General features: G+C 36.9%; 1 protein-coding gene across 1 annotated transcript in view; it reads left to right on the top strand.

Moving 5' to 3' along the window:
• Positions 1-26,799, top strand: part of GABRB1 (gamma-aminobutyric acid type A receptor subunit beta1) — a 384,633-nt gene that overhangs the window by 253,822 nt on the left and 104,012 nt on the right. Inside the window, exon 5 of the mRNA XM_086705134.1 lies at positions 23,088-23,170. Within this exon, the coding sequence (XP_086561260.1) occupies positions 23,088-23,170 (83 nt within the window). The remainder of the gene's footprint in view (positions 1-23,087; positions 23,171-26,799) is intronic.

The following is a 26,799-nucleotide window of genomic DNA, read 5'->3' as shown; positions in this document are numbered from 1 at the left end:
CCTGGGAAGGAGAAAACTGAGTCACAGAGAAGTCAGGTAACTTGCCCAACATCAATAACTAAAGGAGTCTGGCTATGAACAGGAGCAAACTACCTAGAGCTTACATTCTTATACAAAGATTACATCCATATCTCATATTTCTAATATTATATACAACTTATATACATATTACATGTTTTTGTTTCACATGCACAAACACAGTACCTTGCATAGAAAGGATCAATAAATATGAATCAGTAAATGAGTGAGTGAAGGAATCAACACCAGAGATTTTTTTTTTTTTTTTTTCTGGCTGAGTTCTTATCTTCTGAGCTAAGGGGACATGCACATCTGCAATGGAGGAATTCTTTGACTCTTCCCTGAGGATCCATTATCATCTGTGATGATGTGAAACCGACACCATCAGTCCGCAGAGACCCTTTCAATTCCCCATTCTGTCTGAGTGAAAACTGGAGAAATGCCACATTGTCGAGGGCCTTTATTTCTGCCAGTGTTTGTTTTCGTTTTGAAACTATTATTTTAAATGAGCTCATTCAGGACAAAAAAAGTACTCTCTCTGAAATAAGATCCAACTGACATACAACAGTCTTATTACATCATAGTTATAATTCAAATCCAAAATGGTAATCCCAAATCAAAGACTCTGCTGCGATATTGTTGCTATAGGTGGGGGGAGATTTCTCATGCATTATAACAGACCAAATAGAGGTGAACAACCTACACATTCTGCTTTCAACCTTCAGCCTGCATTCTGGGAAAATTATTTCACCGCCCAGAACTTCTTTATCTACTGTTCTTTTATCCATGCTCACTAAGGTAGATTGGCCTCTACCTAAAACAGTATATGCCTTATTTTTAGGAGTTTAGTCTATCAATGGATAGATTCAGCTGTCAAAATTCTGGACGAATACTAGGTAAGCAGTGGAAGTCCAAGTGTGCTACCTTACAGTTTGCTAGCCTCATTACCTCTCTATATAGAAGAGGTTGGTAAGTTTAATCATAACAAGACACAAACTATCCAAACACCTGACCCTACCACTGCCTCAATTATTTCTAGCCTTGGCACTTTTGTAGGGCCCTACGTTTAAATTATTTTATAGTTTTGTACCACCCAGGAGAAGAAATGAGATAACAATGAATATTGATGGCCTCCAGGAGGTGGGACTCGGGGAAAGGAACTTCAGGGTCTGGCACTCAGGGAATGGAGCTCAGGGAATGAGGCAAAGAGAATTGGGCTCAGGGAATGGGAGTCAGGGAATAGGATTCAGGGAATGGGGCTCAAGGAATTTGACTCAGGCAATGGGACACAAGAAGGGGACTCAGGGAACAGGACTCAGGAAATGGGGCTCAGGGAATGGGGCTCAAGGAATGGTTTTCATGGAATGGAGCTTAGGGAATGAGATCTAGTAATGTTACTTCTTTTTTTTTTTTTAATTTTTTTTTTTAGTGTTTATTTATTTTTGAGACAGAGAGAGACAGAGCATGAATGGGGGAGGGGCAGAGAGAGAGAGGGAGACACAGAATCGAAGCAGGCTCCAGGCTCCGAGCCGTCAGCCCAGAGCCCGACGCGGGGCTCGAACTCACGAACCGTGAGATAGGTGACCTGAGCTGAAGTCCGACGCTCAACCGACTGAGCCACCCAGGCGCCCCAAAGTAATGTTACTTCTTAAGGGAATGGGGCTCAGAGACTAGGACTCAGCTGTGCTGAGATTAGCAAAATCTAGCAAATGATGTATACGGTCTTCAAAAGCAGTTGGAAATGCTGAAACATTGTTATCTCTACTTTGCAGTATTGTCTGAGAAGTAGGTCTCAGTAGCACACATGGGGCCAGAACAGGACATTACTGTCTAGAAGATGCTGGATTAATATTCATGAAGTGAGGTTGTGGGGAAGTAAACACTTCAAATAGTAACTGAAATTATGACTGAAAATAGTATTATTGTTAGTGCTTAATATCTCCAGGTAAAGCACAATCAGGACTCTGATAAAATAGGAAAACTAGGGGCGCCTGGGTGGCGCAGTCGGTTAAGCGACCGACTTCAGCCAGGTCACGATCTCGCGGTCCGTGAGTTCGAGCCCCGCGTCGGGCTCTGGGCTGATGGCTCAGAGCCTGGAGCCTGTTTCCGATTCTGTGTCTCCCTCTCTCTCTGACCCTCCCCCGTTCATGCTCTGTCTCTCTCTGTCCCAAAAATAAATAAACGTTGAAAAAAAAAAATTAAAAAAAAAAATAGGAAAACTACAGAAAGTTACTTGGTAAGAGTCGGTGTTTTTCCTAAAGTTCATATATGTGATGGAAAACAAGAGCACTTACAAGTTTCCAGAGACTTTTCATAAAGCCTACACTTTCTGAAATATTTAAATTAATAACATTTTACCTATACAAATTTACTTGGGGCAGAATGAGCACATCTTCTTGATAACTCCTCACATGCAATTCTTACAAATTACTTTGTGATTGTTTTCAAGGGCTGTCTCGGAAAACCAAGAGACAGTTTTACATGTAAAAGGTACAATAGATATAGATGTAAAGGTGTTGGTGTTGGTGTAGGTGTCGCTATGGATGCAAATATATGTGATCTGATTTCAGAATAGTAGGGCAAGGGAGCCTGGGTGGCTCAGTCAGTTAAGCATCTGACTTTGGCACAGGTCTGATCTCACAGTTTGTGGGTTCAAGCCCCATGCTGGGTTCTGTGCTGACAGCTCAGAGCCTGGAGCCTACTTTGGACTCTGTGTTTCTTTCTCTCCCTCTCTGCCCCTCCCCCACTCTCACTGTGTCTCTCTCTTTCTCAAATATAAATAAACGTTTTTTAAAAATTTACAGAAAATAATAGCAAGTCAAAAGAGTTGTCAGAGATTTGAACGTTTGATTAAGATTGGGTCATGGGTGCCAGCTTTGTTTTTATTTTCTTTCTTAAATAATCAAGGATGTATTAAAGTAAATATAAAGCACAGAAAAAGAGGAGACATTATGTTTGCTATCTAAGAAGCCATATACATAGAAGATAAAGAATAGTCTTCACATTGGAGGAAAAGGCATTACAGTAAATCAATAGGCAAACCCATGTACGTTAGTTAAACTTTGCTAAAATTTTAATGCATTTCATAGCTTATTGTCAGACCCAGGTATTATAACTCAAGGCAATAAAATTCATTTCCCAAGTGTGTTCTCTGTCATATTTTGGAACATACATTCTCTTCACTTTAGTACAATGCTTTTTTATCAGGGGGTCTATGCAGTCAGAACTATTTTTATAATAACATTAAGATGCTGGGGCGCCTGAGTGGCCCAGTAGGTTAAGCTGCCGACTTCGGCTCAGGCCCTGATCTCCCGGTTTGTGGGTTTGTGAGTTCGAGCTCCGCGTCGGGCTCTGTGCTAATGGCTCAGAGCCTGGAGCCTGTTTCAGATTCTGTGTCTCCCTCTCTCTGACCCTCCCCCGTTCATGCTCTGTCTCTCTCTGTCTCAAAAATAAGTAAACGTTAAAAAAAAAGATGTTAAAATGCATTCATCATTGCTCTATTAAAATAAATCAATAAATATATAGTAAATCGTTTTTCAGTTTTAATTTTAAATGTGGTAAACATTGATATTTAACAGTATAAATGTATCAGAAGACCAAAATATTTGAGAATCACTTACGGCTTTAGGCTAAAACTATCTTTTTTTTTTTTTTCTTGGATAGTGAAGACACAAATACAGGTGTATTTCTTTGTCACTATTATTCCCAGAATAGTCTCAGCTAGTACTTTATTTAAAAAAATACTGGGGCGCCTGGGTGGCGCAGTCGGTTGAGCGTCCGACTTCAGCCAGGTCACGATCTCGCGGTCCGTGAGTTCGAGCCCCGCGTCGGGCTCTGGGCTGATGGCTCAGAGCCTGGAGCCTGTTTCCGATTCTGTGTCTCCCTCTCTCTCTGCCTCTCCCCCGTTCATGCTCTGTCTCTCTCTGTCCCAAAAATAAATAAACGTTGAAAAAAAAAAAAAAAATTAAAAAAAAAAAAAAAAATACTAACGTACTCAAAGCATAAGAGACTCTTAAAAACTAAGAGCAAACTGAGGGTTGATGGGGGGTGGGAGGGAGGGGAGGGTGGGTGATGGGTATTGAGGAGGGCACCTTTTGGGATGAGCACTGGGTGTTGTATGGAAACCAATTTGACAATAAACTTCATATATTGAAAAAAATAAAAAAATAAAAATGAGAACAAAGAGAGACAGAAATTAAAAAAAAAAAAAAAACAACCTGCTCTCAGTGTATATAATCCAGCTATATTAAAGATTCGTCCAAATAAAATCTCTATTAATTGAAAAAATAAATAAATAAATACTAATGTACTTTATTGGAAAAAAAACTAGGCTATGGAAAATTGAAAACTATCTATCTGACATAAGTATTTCAGCAGACTAGCAGAGCTCATGAACCCACATAACACAAATTTTTGCAGACATACACATCCTTTTAATATTTTTCTAAAGTGGCAAAAAATAAACACTATCGTTAACATCCTCAAAGCTATGGCCAGTTCATAGCATAAAAAAGTAAGAAGCAAAGGTATATAAATTTAAAATTATGCTCAGTAATCAATGTTTAAGTATTCTACTTACTTAGAAATTATTGATAATGATTATCCATTAGTTAACTCAATTTAATATCTAAGACTTTACAGCACATATCATGAAAATTATCTTTATACTGACGTGTTACAAAACATAATTGCTGTTAAAGTTTGCCAGAATTATGATCCAATTTATTTGAACACAAATTTACATTTTTTCATAATCTTAAATATTATATAACATGAATGTTAGCATATTTGATCAGTTAACCTGTATGAGTTTAGGGAAAGCAAACCAAAGTACAAAAAAATGTATGCTTTCATTATACTTAATATTGATAAAGCAGAAAAGGCATAGCTGTTTTATATTAAACCAAAATTATGAAGCTAAATCCATTTACCAAAGATTTATCTTAATTAGATGAACTTAGATCCTTAAAATGTTTCTGTGCTTGCTTCTTTTTTTTTTTTAAGTGTTGATTTATTTGTTTTGAGATAGAGAAAGAGAGCATGTGGGAGAAGCAGAGAGAGTAAGAGAGGGAGAATTTCAAGTAGGCTCCACACTGTCAGTGCAGAGCCTGATGCAGGACTCAAATTCTCCAACCGTGAGATCCTGACCTGAGCCAAAATCAAGAGTCAGACATTCAGCTTATTGAGTCACTCAGGCACCCCTGTGTTTGTGTCTATAAAAATATATTTTGTTTATACTCAGGTTTATCTTCAGATAGTATGTATCTTTTGCCTTTTTACTAAAGAAAATATTTCGTTTAAAGATATTTAATGAATATCTTTAAAATATTAAAATATTAGAATTTAAAATATTAAAATTACCATTTTCCTTATTTTTTAGCAATTTAGGAATATTTGATTTTTATTAGCACTTATTTAAATAAACCAATCAGGACATATTAAAGGCTTTATAATCTAATTTATTAATACTTTCCTATAATAAAAGGTAAAGGCCCTTCTGAATTATACATACAAAAACACAAAGATGATTATAAATTTAGATCTATACATTTGCCACAGGTCAATAAGGAATATAGAAACACAGAAATTCATGGTCCAGACATCAAACAGCTCCTTTCCATTGCACTGGGCACAAGATTCTTAATTAACTTGAGCTCAAAATGGGCAAATAGATAAAACAAACAAAAAGGCTAATAAACCAGACTCTCTGGTGTCTCTCATCCAACAGAGTATAGAACTCTAACTCTATAATCCATTAACCTATTTACAGAAATCATTAAAAGGTCAGACTGTGAAACCAAATTCTCAATCGCTGCTATCACCAAGGGAATAACATAACTGGCAGTAAGCAAACCAGAAACAAAAACAAACAAAAAATCAGTATGGAGGATAAAAAGAGAATCAGAGTCAGCGAAGTTAAATTTTTGAATTTCACCTTAAAATGAATCAATAAATATATATTTCACCCCTGCGAGTCAAGAAATGTATATACCTGAGCTTAAGTCAACTATAAGATAACACTTTTCTGGTAACACATTTTACCTGGCTCTGTTAGGTAAATCCACTGGTCATCTTGATAGATTACCTCCAAAACTGTTAAAGGAAAATAATTTCAAAAATAAAAAATCATATAAGAATATGAAACAAAAGTGTCAAACATTTCAACAACTCAATTAATGAGAGAACTAGTAAGATATTACATGTAGTTCAAAGGGGAATCCAAGGAGAAAATATACTGAAAAGACATATCATACTGAAAAGAATTTACAGATATATGCAAACTGGCAAAATTAGCCAATTATCCAGGCAATAATTAATTACCATTGCACTTCAATGGATAAGAATTCTTTGCATTGTTATTTCTCTAGAGCATACAGAGTTGCAAAATAGCTGTTAGGTAATGAAAAGTGAGATAATCCTGACCATTAGAAAAAACATCTAGTAATCTTTCTGATTCATTTTAAAATCTTTCATAAGTTTCCCTACACAGTAAGAGGTAAAGGGCTTTTTGAATTACATATACAAATGCACATAATTTACACATGTTTGTAAATTCAGATATATGCTTTTGCCACAGGTCCAGAGTCAACAAAGAAATGCAAAACTATGGTCATCATATGACTTCCTCCTCTAACAAGAGAGATTTCTCTTCTGACCAAAAAACAATTCCCAGCATAGAGGGATACTATGAAGATTTGGGGAGATAATATGAGCAAAGTGCATACTGCTTTTCCTTCTCATATTTCTATGCACAGTATTAAATACAACATGTAAATTTCTCTATTAAATAAAGCAATTTCTTTGTATAAGATTTGAATTTGAAATATTGAGAAATGATTCTTAAGGAGGAGATGTTAATTACACTTTCTGCTATTATATCACTATATTATTACTTATAGGATTAATAATATTATATTATTATATATAATATTATATAAGTCTAAATGTTTTATATATGAATATTTCCAATGTACCATTTATTATAATATTATTGGCAATTATTAGCCCAAGGTTCATAAATACTAAACTACATTCAAATATTTTAAAATATGTAAAACTCAAGACTCCTTTACTATGAGGCATCAGGCTATTTAAACTCAAATCATTACATATGTGGAATATTCAAAATTAGTTTCTATATGTTTATTGTGAAATATTTTCTTAATAAGTAACTATAATTTAAGAAAGATTTATTGGTGAGGCACCTGGCTGGCTCAGTCCAAAAGGCATGCAACCCTTGGTCTCAGGGTCATGAGTTCTAGTCCTATGCTGAGCGTACAGTTTAAGAATAAGATTTATTGGGTACAGCGTTTTGAATTTACCTAGCAGGCTAATGGTCTCTACTAAAATGTAGTTCTAATTTAGGCAGTTGTTAGACTATAGGACTGAACGATTTAAACAATAAAGGTACTAAAACAGTCTTTTGTCACAGTAATTAGTTATCAGGCTTCACTGGAACATTCAGGTTTCCATAAACCTAAAAATGATATTAATGAATCTTATTACTCTTGGGGTTAATGGTGAGAGAAATCTCTTTATGTTTAATGTAACATAAGCAAAGCTATATGTATAATTTCCCTTGTTTAGGAGAAAATATTTTGACTTCAATATCCGTATATGTAAGCAGGTATCCTTTTTAAGTGCAGTATATTTAGAGTTTTTGGGGTTTTTTAATTTTTTAGTTTGAGGAATGGTGGTGAGAGAGGGTATACTAGAAGAAATGTACATTTATTTACTCTGAATTTCCAGCAACTAATACTTCCTTTGTTTAAAAAAGAAGGACTACTGGGGTGCCTGGGTGGCTCAGTCGGTTGAGCGCCCAACTGAGTCAGGTCATGATGTCATGGTTCATGGGTTTGAGCCCTGCGTCAGGCTCTGTGCTGATGGCTCAGAGCCTGGAACCTGCTTCAGATCCTGTGTCTCCCCCTCTCTCTGCCCCTCCCCTTCTCACGCTCTTGTAGCTCTGTCTCTCTCACTCTCTCAAAAATAAACATTAAAAAAAAATTTTTTTTAAAGGAAGGACTACTCTGCAGGGCACCTGGATGGCTCAGTCGATTAAGCCGCTGACTGTAGATTTTGGCTCAGGTCATGATCTCACAGTTCATAAGTTCAAGCCCCACGTGGGACTCTGTGCTCACAGCACGGAGCCTACTTGGGATCCTATGTCTCCCTCTCTCTGCCCCTCTCCCACCTCAAAAATAAATAAATGTTAAAAAAATAAAAGAAAGGATGACTCTGAAAAAGTACTTCTGCGAATTATGTAATTTGTCGACTGCACTTGTGCTCTAAGAAATTAATCACAGCCTTCTTTAGGTATAACTAATAATTAAGGATTTCAGTGTAAATAGATAGAAACATAGTAAAATGTGCATTGCCAGTATTCAATGGAGAATAATGATAGTAGTAGAATTACAGATATGCTATTTATACATAATTTACATACATAAGAATAACATCATGTTAGTTCTTGTTACAAAATATTTTTAAGTTTCTTTCTTTATGTCCATGTACACTTCACTTCTAGATTGTCCGAATATTCCTTCGTTTTTCTTCAGTTTTTAAATTGAAAAATAAGCCAGACAACAAAACTTACTAATTATTAATTGCCTAGGAAGTTGGCATTCTGATGAAACAGATGAAAATTTAATATTTTAATGATTAAAAGCAAAAACCTTCTCATGCCAAGTAAATTCTTCCTTTTCACATAGAAAAGTCCAGCCCCTAATCCACTCACCAATCATGAGAGAGAAATCTAACACAGATTAACCACGGAAGTCCCCTTCCATTCAGCCATTTAATAACAACAGTCCCTATGCTGTGCCTAGAAAGAAATCCAACTTTTTGTTCAGGCCCTAGTGTGCATAAGTTCTCTTAGTAGCAAGGGAAGGGGGTTTATGGGAACCTATGTTTACGTTTGGACTATTTAATGCAAATACTAATGTTATGGCCACTCTTTGCTCACATGACCTCTAAAAACCCTAACAGATGAGACATCCTATGATACGGGGTTCAATTTAAGGATACATTAAAGCAGCTTCGTGGCCCTAGAAATTATCCAACTGACAACAGCCTCTGGATGTTTACTTAGCAAAGGCACCCAAATGATTTTTCAATAAGAAATTGAACCGGTAGAGGGGAAATGGATCTTCATTTTAAGTCTGTATTCCAAGGTATACCAAATCTGTATTGGTGTAGCCTTTATTAATAAAGACAGCATGGTGGTCTCTTTCCTTCTTCTCTAGAGAAGCAATGATTTGCGTGTTTCCTGAAGTTACATATTAATTCCATTAATTTACCCCTCAATTCTGTGCCAGACACTGGGCTGGACGCTGGTAAATGAATCATTAAGAGGTGAGTTCTCTTGTGGCACTTACCATCTCTCTATTCAAGCAGCTACACACAAAAAACAAGTAATCAAACCAACAGACATATAATTGCAAATTGTGATGAAAATTTGAAGAAATATATATACATATATATATATATATATATGTACATGAGGAAATCTGTACAAGTTGATAGATCTCTTAAATGAAAGGACTCATTTCAGATTATAATCATCATTCACTACTAAATGCCAGTTAGGTATAAAGAATGTGAGGAAAAGGTAAACTTTCTGTTCCTTTGCTCTTTTAATGGTAATTCTAGGATAGGGAGAAGAAGGTGGCTATAGCTAGTTCAAAACAACATTTAAAATAAGAGCATAAGTGGGTTATTTGAAGATTTATCTGTTCAGGTATATAGACAAAGGAGGGAAGGGGAGGGGAGGGGGGGAGGAAGGAAGAAGGGAGAGGAGAAAAGATGGAGGAAGAGTAGGCAAACTTTCAGAGATTGCTACAAGACCATCTCCATCCCATCCTATCTCCTTCTTCCCCTACCTCTTCCTGCTGAGACCCTACTATGCCAAAATTGCTATTCATTAATCCAAGGTATACATTTTTTAATTTTACTACATATGTACACACATGTAATTTCCTAAGGCATATAATTTGTTCTTGAAAAATTGTATTTTAAGTTTTTATTGAAATTCTAGTTGGTTGACCTACAGTATAATATTAGTTTCAGGTATACAATATAGTGATTTGACGCTCCCATACAATACTTGGTGCCAATTACAACACATGCACCCCTTAGTCCCCATCACCTATTTAACCCATCCCCCCACCCACCTCCCTTCGGATAACCACCAGAGTCTGTTTCTTGGTTTCCACCCCCCTCTCTTTTTTTCCCCCTATGTTCATTTGTTTTGTTTCTTAAATTCCACATATGAGTGAAATCATATGGTATTTGTCTTTTTCTGACTGACTTATTTGGCTTAACATAACACTCTCCATCCATGTCATTACAAATGGCAAGATTTCATTCCTTTCTTTGGCTGAATAATATTCCATTGTATATGTAACTTTTTGTAGGCACCTGTTCTGGTTTCACATTATGTGAGATATATCCATGTTTATACACGTAGATCTAGTTCATTCATCAACTGCTCTCAGGTAATCTACAGCATAGACACCTGAGTTGTGTATCCATTTTGCTTTGCTGGACAGTTTAGGTGTTTACCTGTTTTTGCTATTACACGGAGCCCTTGATACACATCCCTACTTTTGTTCTCTTGTGTGCAAATGAGTAGACATCTAAAAGCAGAATGACTGGGTCCTACTAAACTCTCCAGAATTTAACTCTTTAACATTGTACTCACAATAAAATTAAAAAGAAAGACATCTTATTTTATTCTATAGCTCCATTTTGGGAATTTATGCTTATAGAAGCACAGGGACATAGGGGCGCCTGGGTGGCTCAGTCGGTTAAGCCTCCGACTTCAGCTCAGGTCACGATCTCACAGTCCGTGAGTTCGAGCCCCACGTCGGGCTCTGGGCTGATGGCTCAGAGCCTGGAGCCTGCTTCCGATTCTGTGTCTCCCTCTCTCTCTGCCCCTCCCCCACTCATGCTCTGTCTCTCTCAGTCTCAAAAATAAATAAACATTAAAAAAAATTTTTAAAAATAAAGAAGCACAGGGACACAAATAATATTATTTTATTTATTATATTTTATGATTGCAATATCTGGAATGCTTCATCATTAACTTGGAAACATTAAATCCTCTTTCTATTTTTGTCTTTTAGAATATACAATCACCTCTCAATTAGCTTATTTTGTTTTTCACGTTTTTATTTAAATTTCAGCTAGTTAAGGGGCGCCTGGGTGGCGCAGTCGGTTGAGCGTCCGACTTCAGCCAGGTCACGATCTCGCGGTCCGTGAGTTCGAGACCCGCGTCAGGCTCTGGGCTGATGGCTGGGAGCCTGGAGCCTGTTTCCGATTCTGTGTCTCCCTCTCTCTCTGCCCCTCCCCCACTCATGCTCTGTCTCTCTCTGTCCCAAAAATAAATAAACGTTGAAAAAAAAAATTTAAAAAAAATAAATAAAATAAATAAATAAATAAATAAATTTCAGCTAGTTAATAAACAGTGTAATATTAGTTTCAGGTGTAGAATTTAGTGATTCAACGCTTCCATGCAATACCCAGTGCTCATCACAGTAAGTGACTTCCTTCACCTCCATCACCTATTTAACCCATACCCCCCTCACCCACCTTCCCTCTGGTAACCATCAGTTTGTTCTCTATAATTTAGAGTCTGTTTCTTGGTTTTCCTCCCTTTTTTTTTCTCTTACCATGTTCATCAGACATGGGTAGAGCTAGAAAGTACTATGCTAAGCAAAATAGGCCAGTCAGCAAAAGACAATACCATATGATTTCACTCATATGTGGAACTTAAGAATCGATTAGCTTAATTTTCATGGTGTTCATTATGAACCAACAAAAGCAGCATGGCTTTATTTGAGATTTTTATATCTATAATTTACATTTGCCCCTCAAAAACTGTGCATAGTAAAACCATAAGAATACATGTCAACACAGATATTAAGTTCCACATATGTTTTTTCATCTAGTTAATTGAACAAGACAGCAGCGAAGTCACTCTATAAGCAGATTGTTCACTCTTGCTTGATATTTGGTAAAATTCCATTATCGGTCTTCTTTTAATCACAAATTTCTATAACACTAATGACTTTAGTTTCTAAAGAAAGAATGTGTCCAAACACATCTTTAAATAAATATAAAAATATTTTACTGTGCTAGTAATCAAAAAATTAAAATAAAATTTAAAGTACCACTTTTCATCTGTTAACAAAAAGAATACGATATCCATTTGAGCAGTAGTGTAGGGAAATTGATACTTTCTTGCACTACAACTTAGGACAAGTCTTTAAGAAAGTATTTTGACCGTATATATTGTGAGAAGCCATAAAAATTTTCATATCTTTGGATAGAGTAATCCTACTTCCTGTATCTCTATCCCAAAGAAATAATTCAAAATCTGGAAAAGCCATATATTGATGTGTTTATTTTAGCTTTCTTTTAAACTCACTAGATTAAAAACCACCTAAATGTCCAACATAAAGTGTATTGTTTCCTAATGAAAAATTTGCAGTCCTGATGCCAAGGAGGAAAATGTTTGTAATATTAAGATTGAAGGGAAGAAAAGGGAATTCTAAACATGGTTTTACAAGTATGCAAAAAGCCCAAGGACATTGCGGGGGTGGTGGGGGGATAAAACTAAATAACCATAATGTTTATAGTTGTCATGGTAGAAGTAATAGTTACCCACTAATTTCAGAATATTTTAGAAAATGTATTATGTATTTAAAAAGGAAAAGAATGGTGTCCCAAGCCCTGCTTTTCTTTTGAGATAGGGAGCTGGAAACTTTGCATAATTTACACTCCTGTCTTATTTATATTCATTTTTGGTTTTGCTTTTTTTTTTTTTTTTTTTGTATTTTTTCAACAGAAAGCCATTGTCTTAGGACACTGCAGTATTTTAATGCTTTATCACTCCTGAACTTTCTTTCACTCCTTCAGGAATACCATTTCAAGATTACTCTGATTACCTTTCAGTAAATGTCTGAGTCCTTTGTTTTGGTAGAAATCATCATGAGGCAAAGTGACAGAGCAGATTTGCAAATAAGTCAAAAAATTAATAATTGTAAAAGAAGATCTATAACTTTGCTTTACCTCCTAATTCTGTCTGACTCCTTGTTTAACTAACCTGCACTTTTTGATTACCAAGTCATGGCATTCCAGTCAAGGTAAACATCTGACTTTGACTTCAATTTTTAAGTTCCTTCTCATTGTTTAAGGGCTCGTTATCATCTTAATTCTTCACAGTTTGTCTGCCACAGAACTTCCTGATGATCAAAATGATAATAAAAATGCTCTGATTTGGGGAAGGTAGCCATATTTTTTCAACACCTTAACACAGATCTCAGATAATTGTTACTGGGGAATACTAAATATAATAGAAATTTAAAAGATGCTCTTACACCTCACAGTTATATGCATATAGTGATATAATTGGGCAAAACAGTCTGACTTAAACTCAGCCAGATACCTAAGGTAAAAGAAGACTGAGGTTGGCATAGCATCCTTGGCAAGGGTCTATTAATCACTATTGCCCTATTTTTACCTTTTTTTTTCTCCCCTGCCCTAGGACTCTCTGATTTATGAACAGCTTTTCATATTCACAAAATGGTTCATGAATCACCCTGGCCCAACAGAAATGAATAAAAATGAACCCATTTACACAACATTTGGTATATAGCTAATTACCAAAAAACAACTGCTTGGGATTGCACTGAGAAGAGTGTCGTTAACATTCAGCAGTAAAAGTAAAAAACAAAGAGAGAAAAGAAAGCAAAAACCTGGAATCAAAAAATAAAAAGTAAAAATGTAAAAGGAACAATGAGAATGCTCTTTAATTAGTGTGGATTTTTAAAAATGTAACCAAAGAGTACTTAATGATGTCATCCAAGAGGAATGGTTAAGTACTATAACAAGATATCTACATTTCAAAATCTTGAATACCCATTACAAATGTGTTCATGAAGACTATAAATGTATTATGAAAATCCTTACCTTTAGGTTAACCAAAAAACAGCAAATGAAATTTTTAAATACAATGTAATTTCACTTTGCTAAATAATATACTTAGAAGAAAGGAAATGAATAAGATTGTGGTAATAAGATTATAGGTCATTTGCATTCTTTTATCTGTATTTTTCTATATTTCCCAGGTGTTTTATTATGACCACACATTAATCATACAATATTTTTGTATCAGTAAACGTACATGTATTTATTTATTTATTTAGAAGCATATAGTTTAAAAGTAATAGCTAGAGTTAATTGAGTGACTACTATGCATCAATCACTGAACTTGTATGCGCGTATAATAACCCTCTTCTCTTTCCTTGCTTCACACCACATCCGCTTCCATAACACCTCCATTCTTGGAACATCACAAATCCAGGTTAAAGCATCTTTTGTCCAAATGGCCACCAACAAAATAAGCATAGGATTGAGCTCTATTCCTTGTGAATGATTTTCATGCTTTCTTGATAATATAAACATTTCTCTGATGTAAGTTATTCGGATTTCTAGAAAAATGGTGAAGATGGCTTACCCAAATGAGAAGTGAGCCTACCATACATGGCTATTTTGTGAAACCAATTGACTGGCTCTATCTTCTATCTTCTGAGACCTGACAGTATACTAAAAACAACCCTCCAAAAATAAAAAAGAATTATGACAGGATGAAAGTGTAGCTGGATATTTTTAACTGCTATAGCCTCAATGCTCACAGGATTGCCTGATTCCTGTGCATCCTCTTTCATTTTTATACTCATTGATTGGTAAAGTATGTCTTGAATTACTGATAATTAAATGAATACTACATATATACGGTAAGGTCAGATCTTAATTTTTTTTACACTTATCTTACTGCCTATAAAAGAAATAAATAATTCCTACACTGAACCAATAGTTCTCTGCTTAGACTTATCTGCCCTGAATATAGTAACTAAAGAGAAAATAAACCTCAGGTCTTCAGTCTGGCATATCTGAATGTGAATCCCAGTGTTACAATTTAGATCATGTAAACTTGGAATTATTTCTTAACTCCATCAGGTATCCATTTCTTTATCTCTGAAAATAGCATAAGAATTACATCAACATAATAAGGCAATTGTAAATAATAAATCAAATAATGCATGAGTTGTAGTCAAAATAATGGCTCTCCAAAGATGGCCATGTCCTAATTCTCAGAACCTGTGAATATGTTACCTTACGAGTCAAGGAGACTTTGCTGGTGTGATTAATTTAAGGGTTTGAGATGACATTATTCTGGATTATCCGGATGGGCACAGTGTAATCCATAGAAGGGTTCTTTTTTTTTTTTTTTTAAATTTTTTTTTTTCAACGTTTATTTATTTTTGGGACAGAGAGAGACAGAGCATGAACGGGGGAGGGGCAGAGAGAGAGGGAGACACAGAATCGGAAACAGGCTCCAGGCTCCGAGCCATCAGCCCAGAGCCTGACGCGGGGCTCGAACTCACAGACCGCGAGATCGTGACCTGGCTGAAGTCGGACGCTTAACCGACTGCGCCACCCAGGCGCCCCAAGAAGGGTTCTTATAAAAGGAAGGCAGGAGAGTTAGAGGGTGAGGGGATGTGAAGCTAGAAGCAGATGTTGGAATGATGGTCTTTGAAGATGGAGGAAGGTGTCATGAGGCAAGGAGTGTAAGCAGCCTCTAGAAGGTGAAAAAGACAAGAAAATGGTCCTCCTCTAAAGCCTCTAGAAGGAACAAAGCCCTGCTGAAACCTTGATTTTAAGACTTCTGACCTCCAGAATTGTAAAATAATAAATCTGTTGTTGTTTTAAGCCACTAAATGTTTGGTAATGAGGAAAAATGATAGAGTATGCATCAGAAACTAATGCAATATGCGTGATGCTTAGCACAGTGTCCATTATGTAAGATTCCAGCATAATATTAGCTAAGATCAGCCTGCCCCTTGATCTAGGTAAGAGTAGCTTAAGTCTACAATCTATTATTTGTGGGAGTCCAGTGCCTTCCCAGGATTGCTGAATCTTCTCAAAGGGTTTTACACGATTTGAGCATCTAGGGCTTGGAATCTTGGCTCTCACTGAATTGGTTCAATTTATAGAGTACTGTTCCATGAATGCTGTCAAGATATGAATTCAGCCCCTTTCCAAGGATAAAAATAAAACATTTACATAAAGCTTTACTGTGTGTGTGTGTGTGTGTGTGTGTGTGTGTGTGTGTGTGTGTGTTAGTATTGGTTTAGGTAAATAGAGAAAAATTATCACGGTAATGCAAACTGTTTTAATTGAATATTAAACATAACTGTTTTTTAAAATTTTGCTACTCCATCATTTTTCTTCCCCATGCTTAAATTACTCTTAAATCTCACATAGCAGTTTATCTCCTTTTATTTTCTCACCATTCATATCTCACACCCTCAGAATTTCATTTTCAAATACCAAAGCATTTTCTTAAACATGGTAGTCTACCTAAAATAAAACTTGGTGCCAGCTGTGACAATAATACATATTCTTTTCACCACTCAGTGTTAGCCAAGGAAACAAATCTATATACTACCTGGTCATGACTCAGACTAACCCACCCATCTTCCCTCATCAGTTTCTTCGGGTGATACACCCAACATGGATTAAGGTGTAGCCCAGAGATCACAAAGACCATTCCTCAAACCAGCTTCACTGATAGTGATATCAACCTTATATCTGCTACTCACCATCAATCTCACCAATCTTAAGGCTGACTTTTTTTGCCTTTGCGGGAGAAAGAAAGAGAGTGCGAGCAGGGGAGGGGCAGAAAGAGAGAGAGAAAGAGCCCAGTCAGAGCCTGATATAGGACTCAATCCCTGGAACCATGACCTGAGCTGAAATCAAGAGTTGGACACTAAACCCACTGAGCCATCCAGGCACCCCAAGGGCCACCATTTAGACTTAGCATTTTCAGGCTGCCTTTTTCATCTTTCCTCATATTTTTTTTTTCATGTAGAATCTATTAAATAGTAGAATTTTGTTCTACAGAGATCACACTCAAAACTTGGGAGCTCATCCCTATAGAACTGAGGATTACAGGAAAGTCTCAATCATATGTACATAATTTGTTCATTGATTTGTTATTTGCAAAAGTGCCCTCTTCATATGTATACGTGGGCACTTGTGTGTGTGTGTGTGTGTATGACTGGATTTTAATGTATTTATAGGCCAGGACTTACTGGGTTGTGTTTTGTCAGCAATGAGAGCCCTTAAATATCAAATATACATGATTTGCAATTACAGTGACTCTTAAGGTCAGTGACCATGCAGCATACACCTTAATAAATGAATACTACAGCAACGTGATTTCCATTCACTCTAAAGTCTCATGGGACCACAGTTTCTAACTAACAGCCTGTTATAGTGTTCTGACCTAACCTTCAAAATGTCAATAAATTGGATTATAATGTAAGCCACTCCAAATGTCTTTGAAAAAAGACAGATAAATGTTAAGCTGTCATGACTGTACCTCTGGGAAGTCTGTGTTCAGAAAAAGTTAATGCTTTTACGTTTAGCTGGTTCTACTTTATTGTACTTTCATTTACTATCAAGGAATAATAATGTTTTCACATATTCGGAATGAATGACCTGGGTGTTAAAAGTGAAAAACAAAATTCAAAAAACACTTCAATGTTGAAGCCCTCAACCCATCCAGTTTCGTGATCTTTGACACCTTTGATTCCATAGAAGATTTAGACTATCAGGCTGCTTGAGCCACAGTGTGAGTCCACTTCCATGTGGACGTGTTAATCACTTGTGGAGGTGACTAACCACTACTGAGCAATTACATTCAGCAAAGTGAACAAATGGAAACACAGGGAGCAGTCATTCTTGGAGACTCTCATTGCTGCTTTGCACCCAGAAGACAGAACGGCTGAGCAGAAATCTGCCCAGGGACATCTCTCTTTTTATTGATGATCCTGGGAATTCTTGCTCAGCAATTTTTTTCTTACAAAGGGCTAAGGGCACTCAGCCTCAGCTCACTTAGCCATAAGTATTACAAAATCTGGAAATGCCAAACCCTTAAGTTAGCGGAGACCAACACTCGGTTGCATACATTTCTACAGATCACAACCTAAATTTATGAGTAACTGCTTGCACAGAGGTCCCTGTCTGAGCCTCAATGATTCCTCCCTTCTTAGATAAGAGACCCTTGGGGGGTGGGGGGCAGTGACAATATTTGTATGAGTGCAACTTTCCTTCCTGCTCTTACTAAATAATTTTGGAAGATTTGGCACCTAACCCAAGTGGAGCCAATGAGATCCTCTTGAGAAGTTGAAATTTGGAACAGAGAGATCCCAAGAAGGAAGTTATTTCACTAATGGCCATCTTCCTCAGAGAAAGTCAGGCACTTTTCACAGCTCAGGTTCCTGGAGCTGCCCTGACTCTTTCCCTTTCTGTGTTGTGATTACTTAACTCTGCTTGGGTTCATAATGGTACTTGAGGCAAAAGTAAACTGGTCCAGGTGATACTAGTTGAAAAATCATCAGGTCATGGGCAAGCCTCTGATGCGATGTATAGTTTCCCAAGGTGATTATCAATTAAATTATATCTGTTGAGGGGCGCCTGGGTGGGTCAGTCGGTTAAGCGTCCGACTTCGGCTCAGGTCATGATCTCACGGTTCGTGAGTTCAAGCCCCGCGTCAGTCTCTGTGCTGACAGCTCAGAACCTGGAGCCTGTTTCAGATTCTGTGTCTCCCTCTCTCTCTCTGACCCTCCCCCGTTCATGCTCTGTCTCTCTCTGTCTCAAAAATAAATAAACGTTAAAAAAAATTAAAAAAAAATTATATCTGTTGATTGCTGAATGAATTGATCATAACAAATAGCAGCAGTAAATGCAGTTATGCTTTACAAAGATTTTTTTTTTAACACTCACAATTCTAGGACCCATACATTCGAAGCATTTGTTAATCATTTATAGATGGTGCTTTGTTGGTTTTTCAAATTGCTTTGTAAAAATTCCAGAGCCTCGCAATATGTGAATCATGGTTCAGCATAAGCTTTCAGTGCATGTCCTTACTCTGAGATGATGTGGTTTGCTTACTAGATGACACATGTCTGAAAATGAGGTCAATTAAATGAGATATGCTGGCCAACACTCAAATGATGCTCTCAAATATCCCTAAAGTTTTTCAATAGCTCCACAAACATTTGATTTTAATTTGAGTTTTAAATATTATAACTATTTTAAACTATAATAAGCATGTGCATTGCAATGTGTCTTATGCCACATTTTAATGCATTCAAGACCATCATAGTATTAACTTTTGTTGCCAGATTAACTTATGCAGAGCATGAAGCACCAAATAAAGCTTCCCTTTAATCCATCATTAAACACCAACTAGAGTCCATCCACCTAGGGGTGTATCTGAACCATTTGCAAAGGTCTGATTGACTATAGAGGAGGTTACTTGATCACCTGGGGGATCCCTCTGCCAGTTCAAGGTAGCCCATGGCCAGTCATGCATGATTTTAGAAGCAAGTGTTTCCTTACTTACTAGGACTTTTTGATATTATACAAATAAAACACAAGACAGAAATAATTGGTGCTGAGAGATTTAAGACCATAATTCTCATCATAACCCCTGCTTTCAAATTTCTATGCTTATTAAAATAGACGTCAACATGTTAATTTATAAGATAATTTCATATTAACAAAATATATATAGCTTTCATTTCATTTGCATTTTATATGCTGAAGTTCTGTAGATTTCACTTTATTAAAGATATCCTCAGAGGAAAAATGTTTGAAAACCACCATTGTGGCAGGGTCACTCAACCTTGGCACTACTGACATCTGGGGACAGATAATTCTCTATTGGTGACCAGTATCCTGGGCATTGTAGGATGTTTAACAGCATCGCTGGCCTCCACCCACTAGATGCTGGTATCAAGCCTCTACCCCCAGACTGATGATCAACAACATCTCCAGATATTGCCAAATGTCTCCTGTATGGAAGAGTTATCTCTGGTTGAGAATTACTGGATAAGTCATAGGATCAGAGGGCTGGCCACACTAGTAATTTCTAAGGAATGTTCACATCTTCCTGAACTTTTAATTCATAAGCAGCTATTAAACAAGAATACAGTAATGTAGGGGCACCTGGGTGGCTCAGTCCGTTAAGCGTCTGACTTCGGCTCAGGTCATGATCTCACGGTCCGTGAGTTCGAGCCCCGCGTTGGGCCCTATGCTGACAGCTCAGAGCCTGGAGCCTGTTTCAGATTCTGTGTCTCCCTCTCTCTCCACCCCTCCCCTGTTCATGCTCTGTGTCTCTCTGTCTCAAAAATAAATAAATGCTAAAAAAAATTTTTTTAAGTGAAAAAAAAGAATACAGTAATGTAGATACGTGATTTTTAAAGCATTTTAAAATATTCATTGTGCTGCCTTATTAGGGGCGTTTGAGACACTACACAGGCCATAAAAAAATGTTGTGGAATTATCTTTTCAGGCAACAAAAGATCTTCATGATCTATTACTAAGTGAAAAAATTAATTCATATGCCAATGGGAGTGGGAAGCAATAAGGAATGTAGTAAAATCCTTTTATATGCTAAATTCTGGAATACAACTAGTCTTCATATTTTTTTGTAAAATACTTTGAAGAAATTTTTTTTAATTGAATTTTAAAATTCTTTTTGCCCCTGCCTAATGCTCAAATAAATCTGATTAAATTGACCAACATCCTGTCTAAGGAAGGTTTCAAAGGGAATATGCAAATGTTCACCTCAGTAAACTGTAATTTTTCATGAGGAAAACCAAAGAGAAATTGGAAATAGCCAGTATTTTTCCTAATAATGTTTTTAAGAAGAAGGTTCTGTTGGGCTAACACAAATGACCAAAACAATAACTCATCTTAGAAGCCACAAAACACATAGGTTTGAGAAATACCTTGTCAAATTTAAACACACTGTTGATGGGAGTATAAGTTGGCACAACCTCTATAAAGAGCAATGTGGCAAAATTTCAAATATACATACCATTCTTTCTAATAATTCTCTTTCTAGAAATGACCAACATACAGTTAGCCATAGTAGCGTGTACCAGTATATTCAGAGCATCTTCATTTATAAAAGTAAAAAAAAAAAAGAAAACAATGTAAATGTCCACCGAAGTGTGATTGGAAAAATAAATTATGATATTTCCATATAACTGGACCTATTGTAGTAAATTTTTTAAGACAGCTTATTTACCACATGGGACCAAATCCAAGATGCACCGTTAATGAAAACAAGCAAGATTCAAAACAGGAGACGTGGTAGGATGCTAAGAATTTTCCCTCTTAGAAGACATACCTGACTTCTTCGGCATTCAGAGTATTTATGGAAAATGTCCAGTGTTGTACCTCCTATGGATTAAGCTAGAAAGGGAATATTACTAAATTTGAATCTTTCAAATTCATTAAAATATGATTATACATTACTTTGTACAGAAGAATTATGTAATTTTTTTAAAGAAAAGTACTTTGTCAATTACAAAGTGATACCAAATGTTTGAAGGCATGGACTAGCCAAAGGAATTTAAGGTACTCTCACACTCCACATTCTAGGAAATTTTAGAGGCAAGAGAAAAAGGAGGGATAATGGAAATCCCAGTAGGATATCTAGAGTCAAGGTCCTGGGATTTGCATAAACAAATAAAGTCAATGGAGAGCGGAAACTGGTAAATACTGTCTGAACACCAATCCTAGGATAGTGTTTCTTTACTGGTTATATGCTACCTGCTGAGTATAGGTAGAAGAGGATCTCAGATGAATCCAACAAATCTTTCTAATAGTGAGGAATGTGAGGACCCAACTGTCATAGAAGGCGGGTTTTATTGTTCTTGTCATTTTTTTTCAATATATGAAATTTATTGTCAAATTGGTTTCCATACAACACCCAGTGCTCATCCCAAAAGGTGCCCTCCTCAATACCCATCACCCACCCTCCCCTCCCTCCCACCCCCTAACAACCCTCAGTTTGTTCTCAGTTTTTAAGTCTCTTATGCTTTGGCTCTTGCCCACTCTAACCTCTTTTTTTTTTTTTTCCTTCCCCTCCTCCATGGGTTTCTGTTAAGTTTCTCAGGATCCACATAAGAGTGAAAACATATGGTATCTGTCTTTCTCTGTATGGCTTATTTCACTTAGCATCACACTCTCCAGTTCCATTCACGTTGCTACAAAGGGCCATATTTCATTCTTTCTCATTGCCATGTAGTACTCCATTGTGTATATAAACCAAATTTCTTTATGCATTCATCAGTTGATGGACATTTAGGCTCTTTCCATAATTTGGCTATTGTTGAGAGGGCTGCTATAAACATTGGGGTACAAGTGCCCCTATGCATTCAGTACTCCTGTATCCCTTGGGTAAATTCCTAGCAGTGCTATTGCTGGGTCATAGGGTAGGTCTATTTTTAATTTTCTGAGGAACCTCCACACTGCTTTCCAGAGTTGCTGCACCAATTTGCATTCCCACCAACAGTGCAAGAGGGTTCCCGTTTCTCCTATCCTCTCCAGCATCTATAGTCTCCTGATTTGTTCATTTTGGCCACTCTGACTGGCATGAGGTGATATCTGAGTGTGGTTTTGATTTGTATTTCCTGTTCTTGTCATTTTTGTTGTTGTTTTATTATTAGTCTATAGCAGGAGAGGGAGATAGGTTTTGATGCATAATGTTGATCTCTTTTTACTCATAAGGCCAGACCCACTGTAGATACTGTCACAGACATTGCTAGATGCTAGAAAGTATAGGAAGGACCATGAGATAGTAACAGCTGTAAAATGACCATCATTTGTGGAGCACTTACCAACTACGAGGCACCAGGCTAGGAGCTTTCCACACATTATCTCTCTTCATCCTCACAGCCATCCTTTGCAGGAGGTATTTTGATTGATGAGGGGGGCCTAGTCTTACAGAGATAAATAAAACTAGATCAAACTCACACAGCTAGTGAGCAGCAAAGAAAGACTTGAACTTAATCTGCCCACCTTCAAAAACTGTAATCACAAAATTTTGATGCCAACTGGTAAACACGATGGGGGGCTGGGAAGCCTGGAAATGAAAGTCATCATCTTTATGATGCTGCCTTTTCTCTCTCTCATCCTGACAGGATCACAACCACAGCTGCATGTATGATGGATCTACGAAGATATCCTCTGGATGAGCAAAACTGCACTCTGGAGATTGAAAGTTGTGAGTTACCTGGACAGGGGAATGAGAAAGAGGGATGTTTGCTTGACCCAATTAAATTCAACCTTGCCCTGAGTAATTGGAACTGGGATACTTTTAGCTACACTTTCCTGCCAATTTTTCAAGAGATTCACAGTCCAGTGACATTTCCCTCATATTGGTGGCTCAAGGGTCATTTCAATGCAGTTATATACTTTTGAACCATTAGAGAAAGCCCACTTACTTTGGCTGGACAATTTATGAACTCATGCTTTCTCCTTAGGGTAGAGTTTCTCCCAAAGCCTTCTAATCCCCAAGCTGCATTAATAAGAGAGGCAAAACATTTTAACATGAAAAGACCTTGTGAGATTGTTTTCGGTTCTGTAGTCTATACATGTGAATGACTGAAAATTGTTGTCTTTTAGAACAACACTATGTTAGAGTCTTGTGCACATTTGGCTTTCTTCATGGGAAGAACAGGATGATAGTAGTCATGAGGCTTGTGCTCTGGGCCAAAGAGTTGATATTTTTCAAGTCTAGTAACTGATTTTGTTTGTCTTCTGGGATTGTGTTGCATTGATTGCTTTCTTGACAATTAGAATATCTTAGTCACTAATATTTAATCTGATTGACTCTGTTTCATAGTTTCTCAGCCATCAACATGCAGGCAGTTGAGCCTGTTTATTGTGAATACCAGACCAAGGTGATTTCCTGGTTTTTAGAGGCACAGAAGGGTGCAGGAGGTAATTCAGAGCATTCTAAAACTGCTTAATGTAATGTGAGAAATAGAGAGCTATTTATTTAGATAACCTAAAATACTCCCAGATCTAGATATCAAAATACCAAAGGAACATTCCAGATGACCCTATAGTATTATTAAAGAGCAAATGTATTCACCAGTGTCTGATTATTAAGCAATTACATTAGTTTTCTAGTTTGTTGTATATAGGCTTGGAAATAAATAAAAATGCTTATGCAGATATAGCTATATATTTAGACATGCACATTGATCTACTACCACTAGAACCTGGAATGAACAAGAACATTCATGAGTTATTCCTTAATTAATATTCTAATTTTAAAATACAATGTATAAATAAGTTCAAGAATGTTAATATATAAAAGTATTGATGGTGACTTTGGTTTAAATGCCAATGACAACCAAAATTAAACCATAGAAATGAATTATGAACCCAACTGTTTATTAATGGCTAATGATGTTTTATAAATAAGGCTGAACTTTAGCTAAGCAAGTAAACCTTAGCTTTTAGAACTGATATGGAAAGAGCAGGATGAATAGCTTATTCGTATGGGTTGGCTTTTACCCTTGACCTCTCTTCCGTTGATTCTACTGATTTGTTATCTTTGCTTCTATGCTGGCATTAAGGTATGACAACCTCTTGAAATCACAAGATCTTCTGGTTTACACCATTCATTTAAAGAAGCAATGAATTTTGACAAGTATTTGAATTGTTTCTGTGTTATAAATTGCAAGTCCTGAAATTAGCAGCATTTTTCTCACAAAATATATATTTTATAATTCACATCAAGTTTGTCTGTGATCATAGGTTTATACTCCTCTTTAAGCAGAGATTCTCTTTGTTCATATTTAGAAAATATATGACTTTTAGGTCCGTTTATCATACCATATAATGACCCAAACAAAAACTGTAAATGAGGTATAAATTAAACACAATTTTTGTGGGACAGGTATGGGGGGAAGCCCAAGCATCCTGATAGTCCAAAGTTATCATAAAATATGATATCAGGCAATAGGTGGTGACCCAAGTATATCAAAATCATTGAGGCATTCAGTAAAATACAACCAGATGTCTGGACAGATGGAAGGCCTAGTAGCTAGGACCCTAAAATCAGCTAATATGTATGGATGCAGGAAGATGGTAACCATCATCAAAATGATCCAATAGCAGTTCACAGAAATCTGGTCCCTAAAGGTATTTACCTAAAGCAAAGCAAAAACTCAAGCCGGAAGAATTTGTGCAGTGAGGAGTCTATGAAGGTAGGAACATGGGAGAAAGGGGACAGGAGCAGGAATGGAACTGTCTTCGACTCACCAAACAACACCTCTGTAACATAAGTATTTCTAATAACATTTGAGAGTATGTATCTGAGGCTCAGAAAAGTAAAATAATTAACCCAGAACCACAGGCAAGGAAAGTGGTAAAGAGGATTCAAACCCAGGTAATGTACTTTCCTTCACAGAATCCTCCAATCAATAGGTGAGCAAAGAAGCAAAGAGCACCCATCATTAGGGGTGTAACACCTAATAAAAAAAATAAAGAAAAAAAAGGGGTGCCTGGGTGACACAGTCGGTAGAGGGCCCAACTCTTGATTTCAGCTCAGGTCATGACCCCAGGGTTACAGGATCGAGCCCTGCTTCGGCTCCTCACTGAACATGGATCCCGTTTATGATTCTCTCTCTCCTCCTGCCTCCGCCCCCTCTCATGTGCACACTCTCTCTCTTTCTCTCTCTAGAATTAAAAAAAAAAAAGTTAAAAAAAAAAGTATAACACCAATTGGAATCACTCTCAGCTGGGTTAAGATTGCTGAGTCAACCAAAGACTCATCTTTATTTCCTAAAATTATCCCTGATAAAGGTTAGAATAGATCTCAGAAGCTGAAGCAAAATTTTGCATTTAGGTCAAAGGTCAAATGATTGCAACTGTGGAAAGAGAGGATAGTCTGTGGAGGCAGGAAACTGAGTAGTCCTTGATTCCATTGACGTTAACCTAAAAAAAAAATTAAAAGCCTCAACATTGCTTACTAAATCAACATTATTTTACTTAAAAATGTGTCCCTTTTAAACAAGAGATTAATCAGTGTAAAGAGATTTTAAATCTTTTTTTGTTAATTTTTTTTTAATGTTTATTCATTTTTGAGAGACAGAGAGAGACAGAGCATGAGCTGGAAAGGGGAAGAGAGAGAGAGACAGAATCTGAAGCAGGCTCCAGGCTCTGAGCTGTTAGCACAGAGCCCAACGCAGGGCTTGGACTCTCGAACTGCGAGATCATGACCTGAGCTGAAGTCAGATGCTCAATCAACTGAGCCACCACGCACCTGAGATTTTAAATCTTTTTTATTTTTTTACATTTATTTATTGTTGAGAGACAGAGAGAGACAAAGCATGAGCAGGAGAGGGGCAGAGAGAGAGGGAGACACAGAATCCAAAGCAGGCTCCAGGCTCTGTGTCAGCACAGAGCCCGATGGGGGGCTCGAACTCAGAACCATGAGATCATGACCTGAGCCGAAGTCGGACGCTCAGCTGACTGAGCCACCCAGGCGCCCCTCGAGATTTTAAATCTTAAGAGTAAAAACTTCAAGTAACTAAGTAACATATGGCAATAATATGGACTTTGAATGAGCTTTGCTTGTTCTTGCCTAAGTACATAATCGATGTGTTGCTAAGTATCAATAAATACTGAATCTGTCAGTCATCTATTTTTTAACTCTACATGGAGAGACATGTGTTGCATTATTTGCTGAAACAGCTCTCCCTGAACTGACAATTTATGAAGTCTATAACTGAGCTTTAAAGTGATTATAAATGAGAAGCTCCAGTATTAGTTGGGAGATAAGAATGATAAAGTAGAGATTCTGCCAAAGTAAGATTGCACCAATCACACTTTTGTGAC

The sequence above is a fragment of the Puma concolor genome, chromosome B1, assembly GCF_028749965.1.
Source record: "Puma concolor isolate L17-30 chromosome B1, mPumCon1.1.hap2, whole genome shotgun sequence".
NCBI lineage: Eukaryota > Metazoa > Chordata > Mammalia > Carnivora > Felidae > Puma > Puma concolor.
This window is presented reverse-complemented; position numbering and strand designations above follow the sequence as displayed.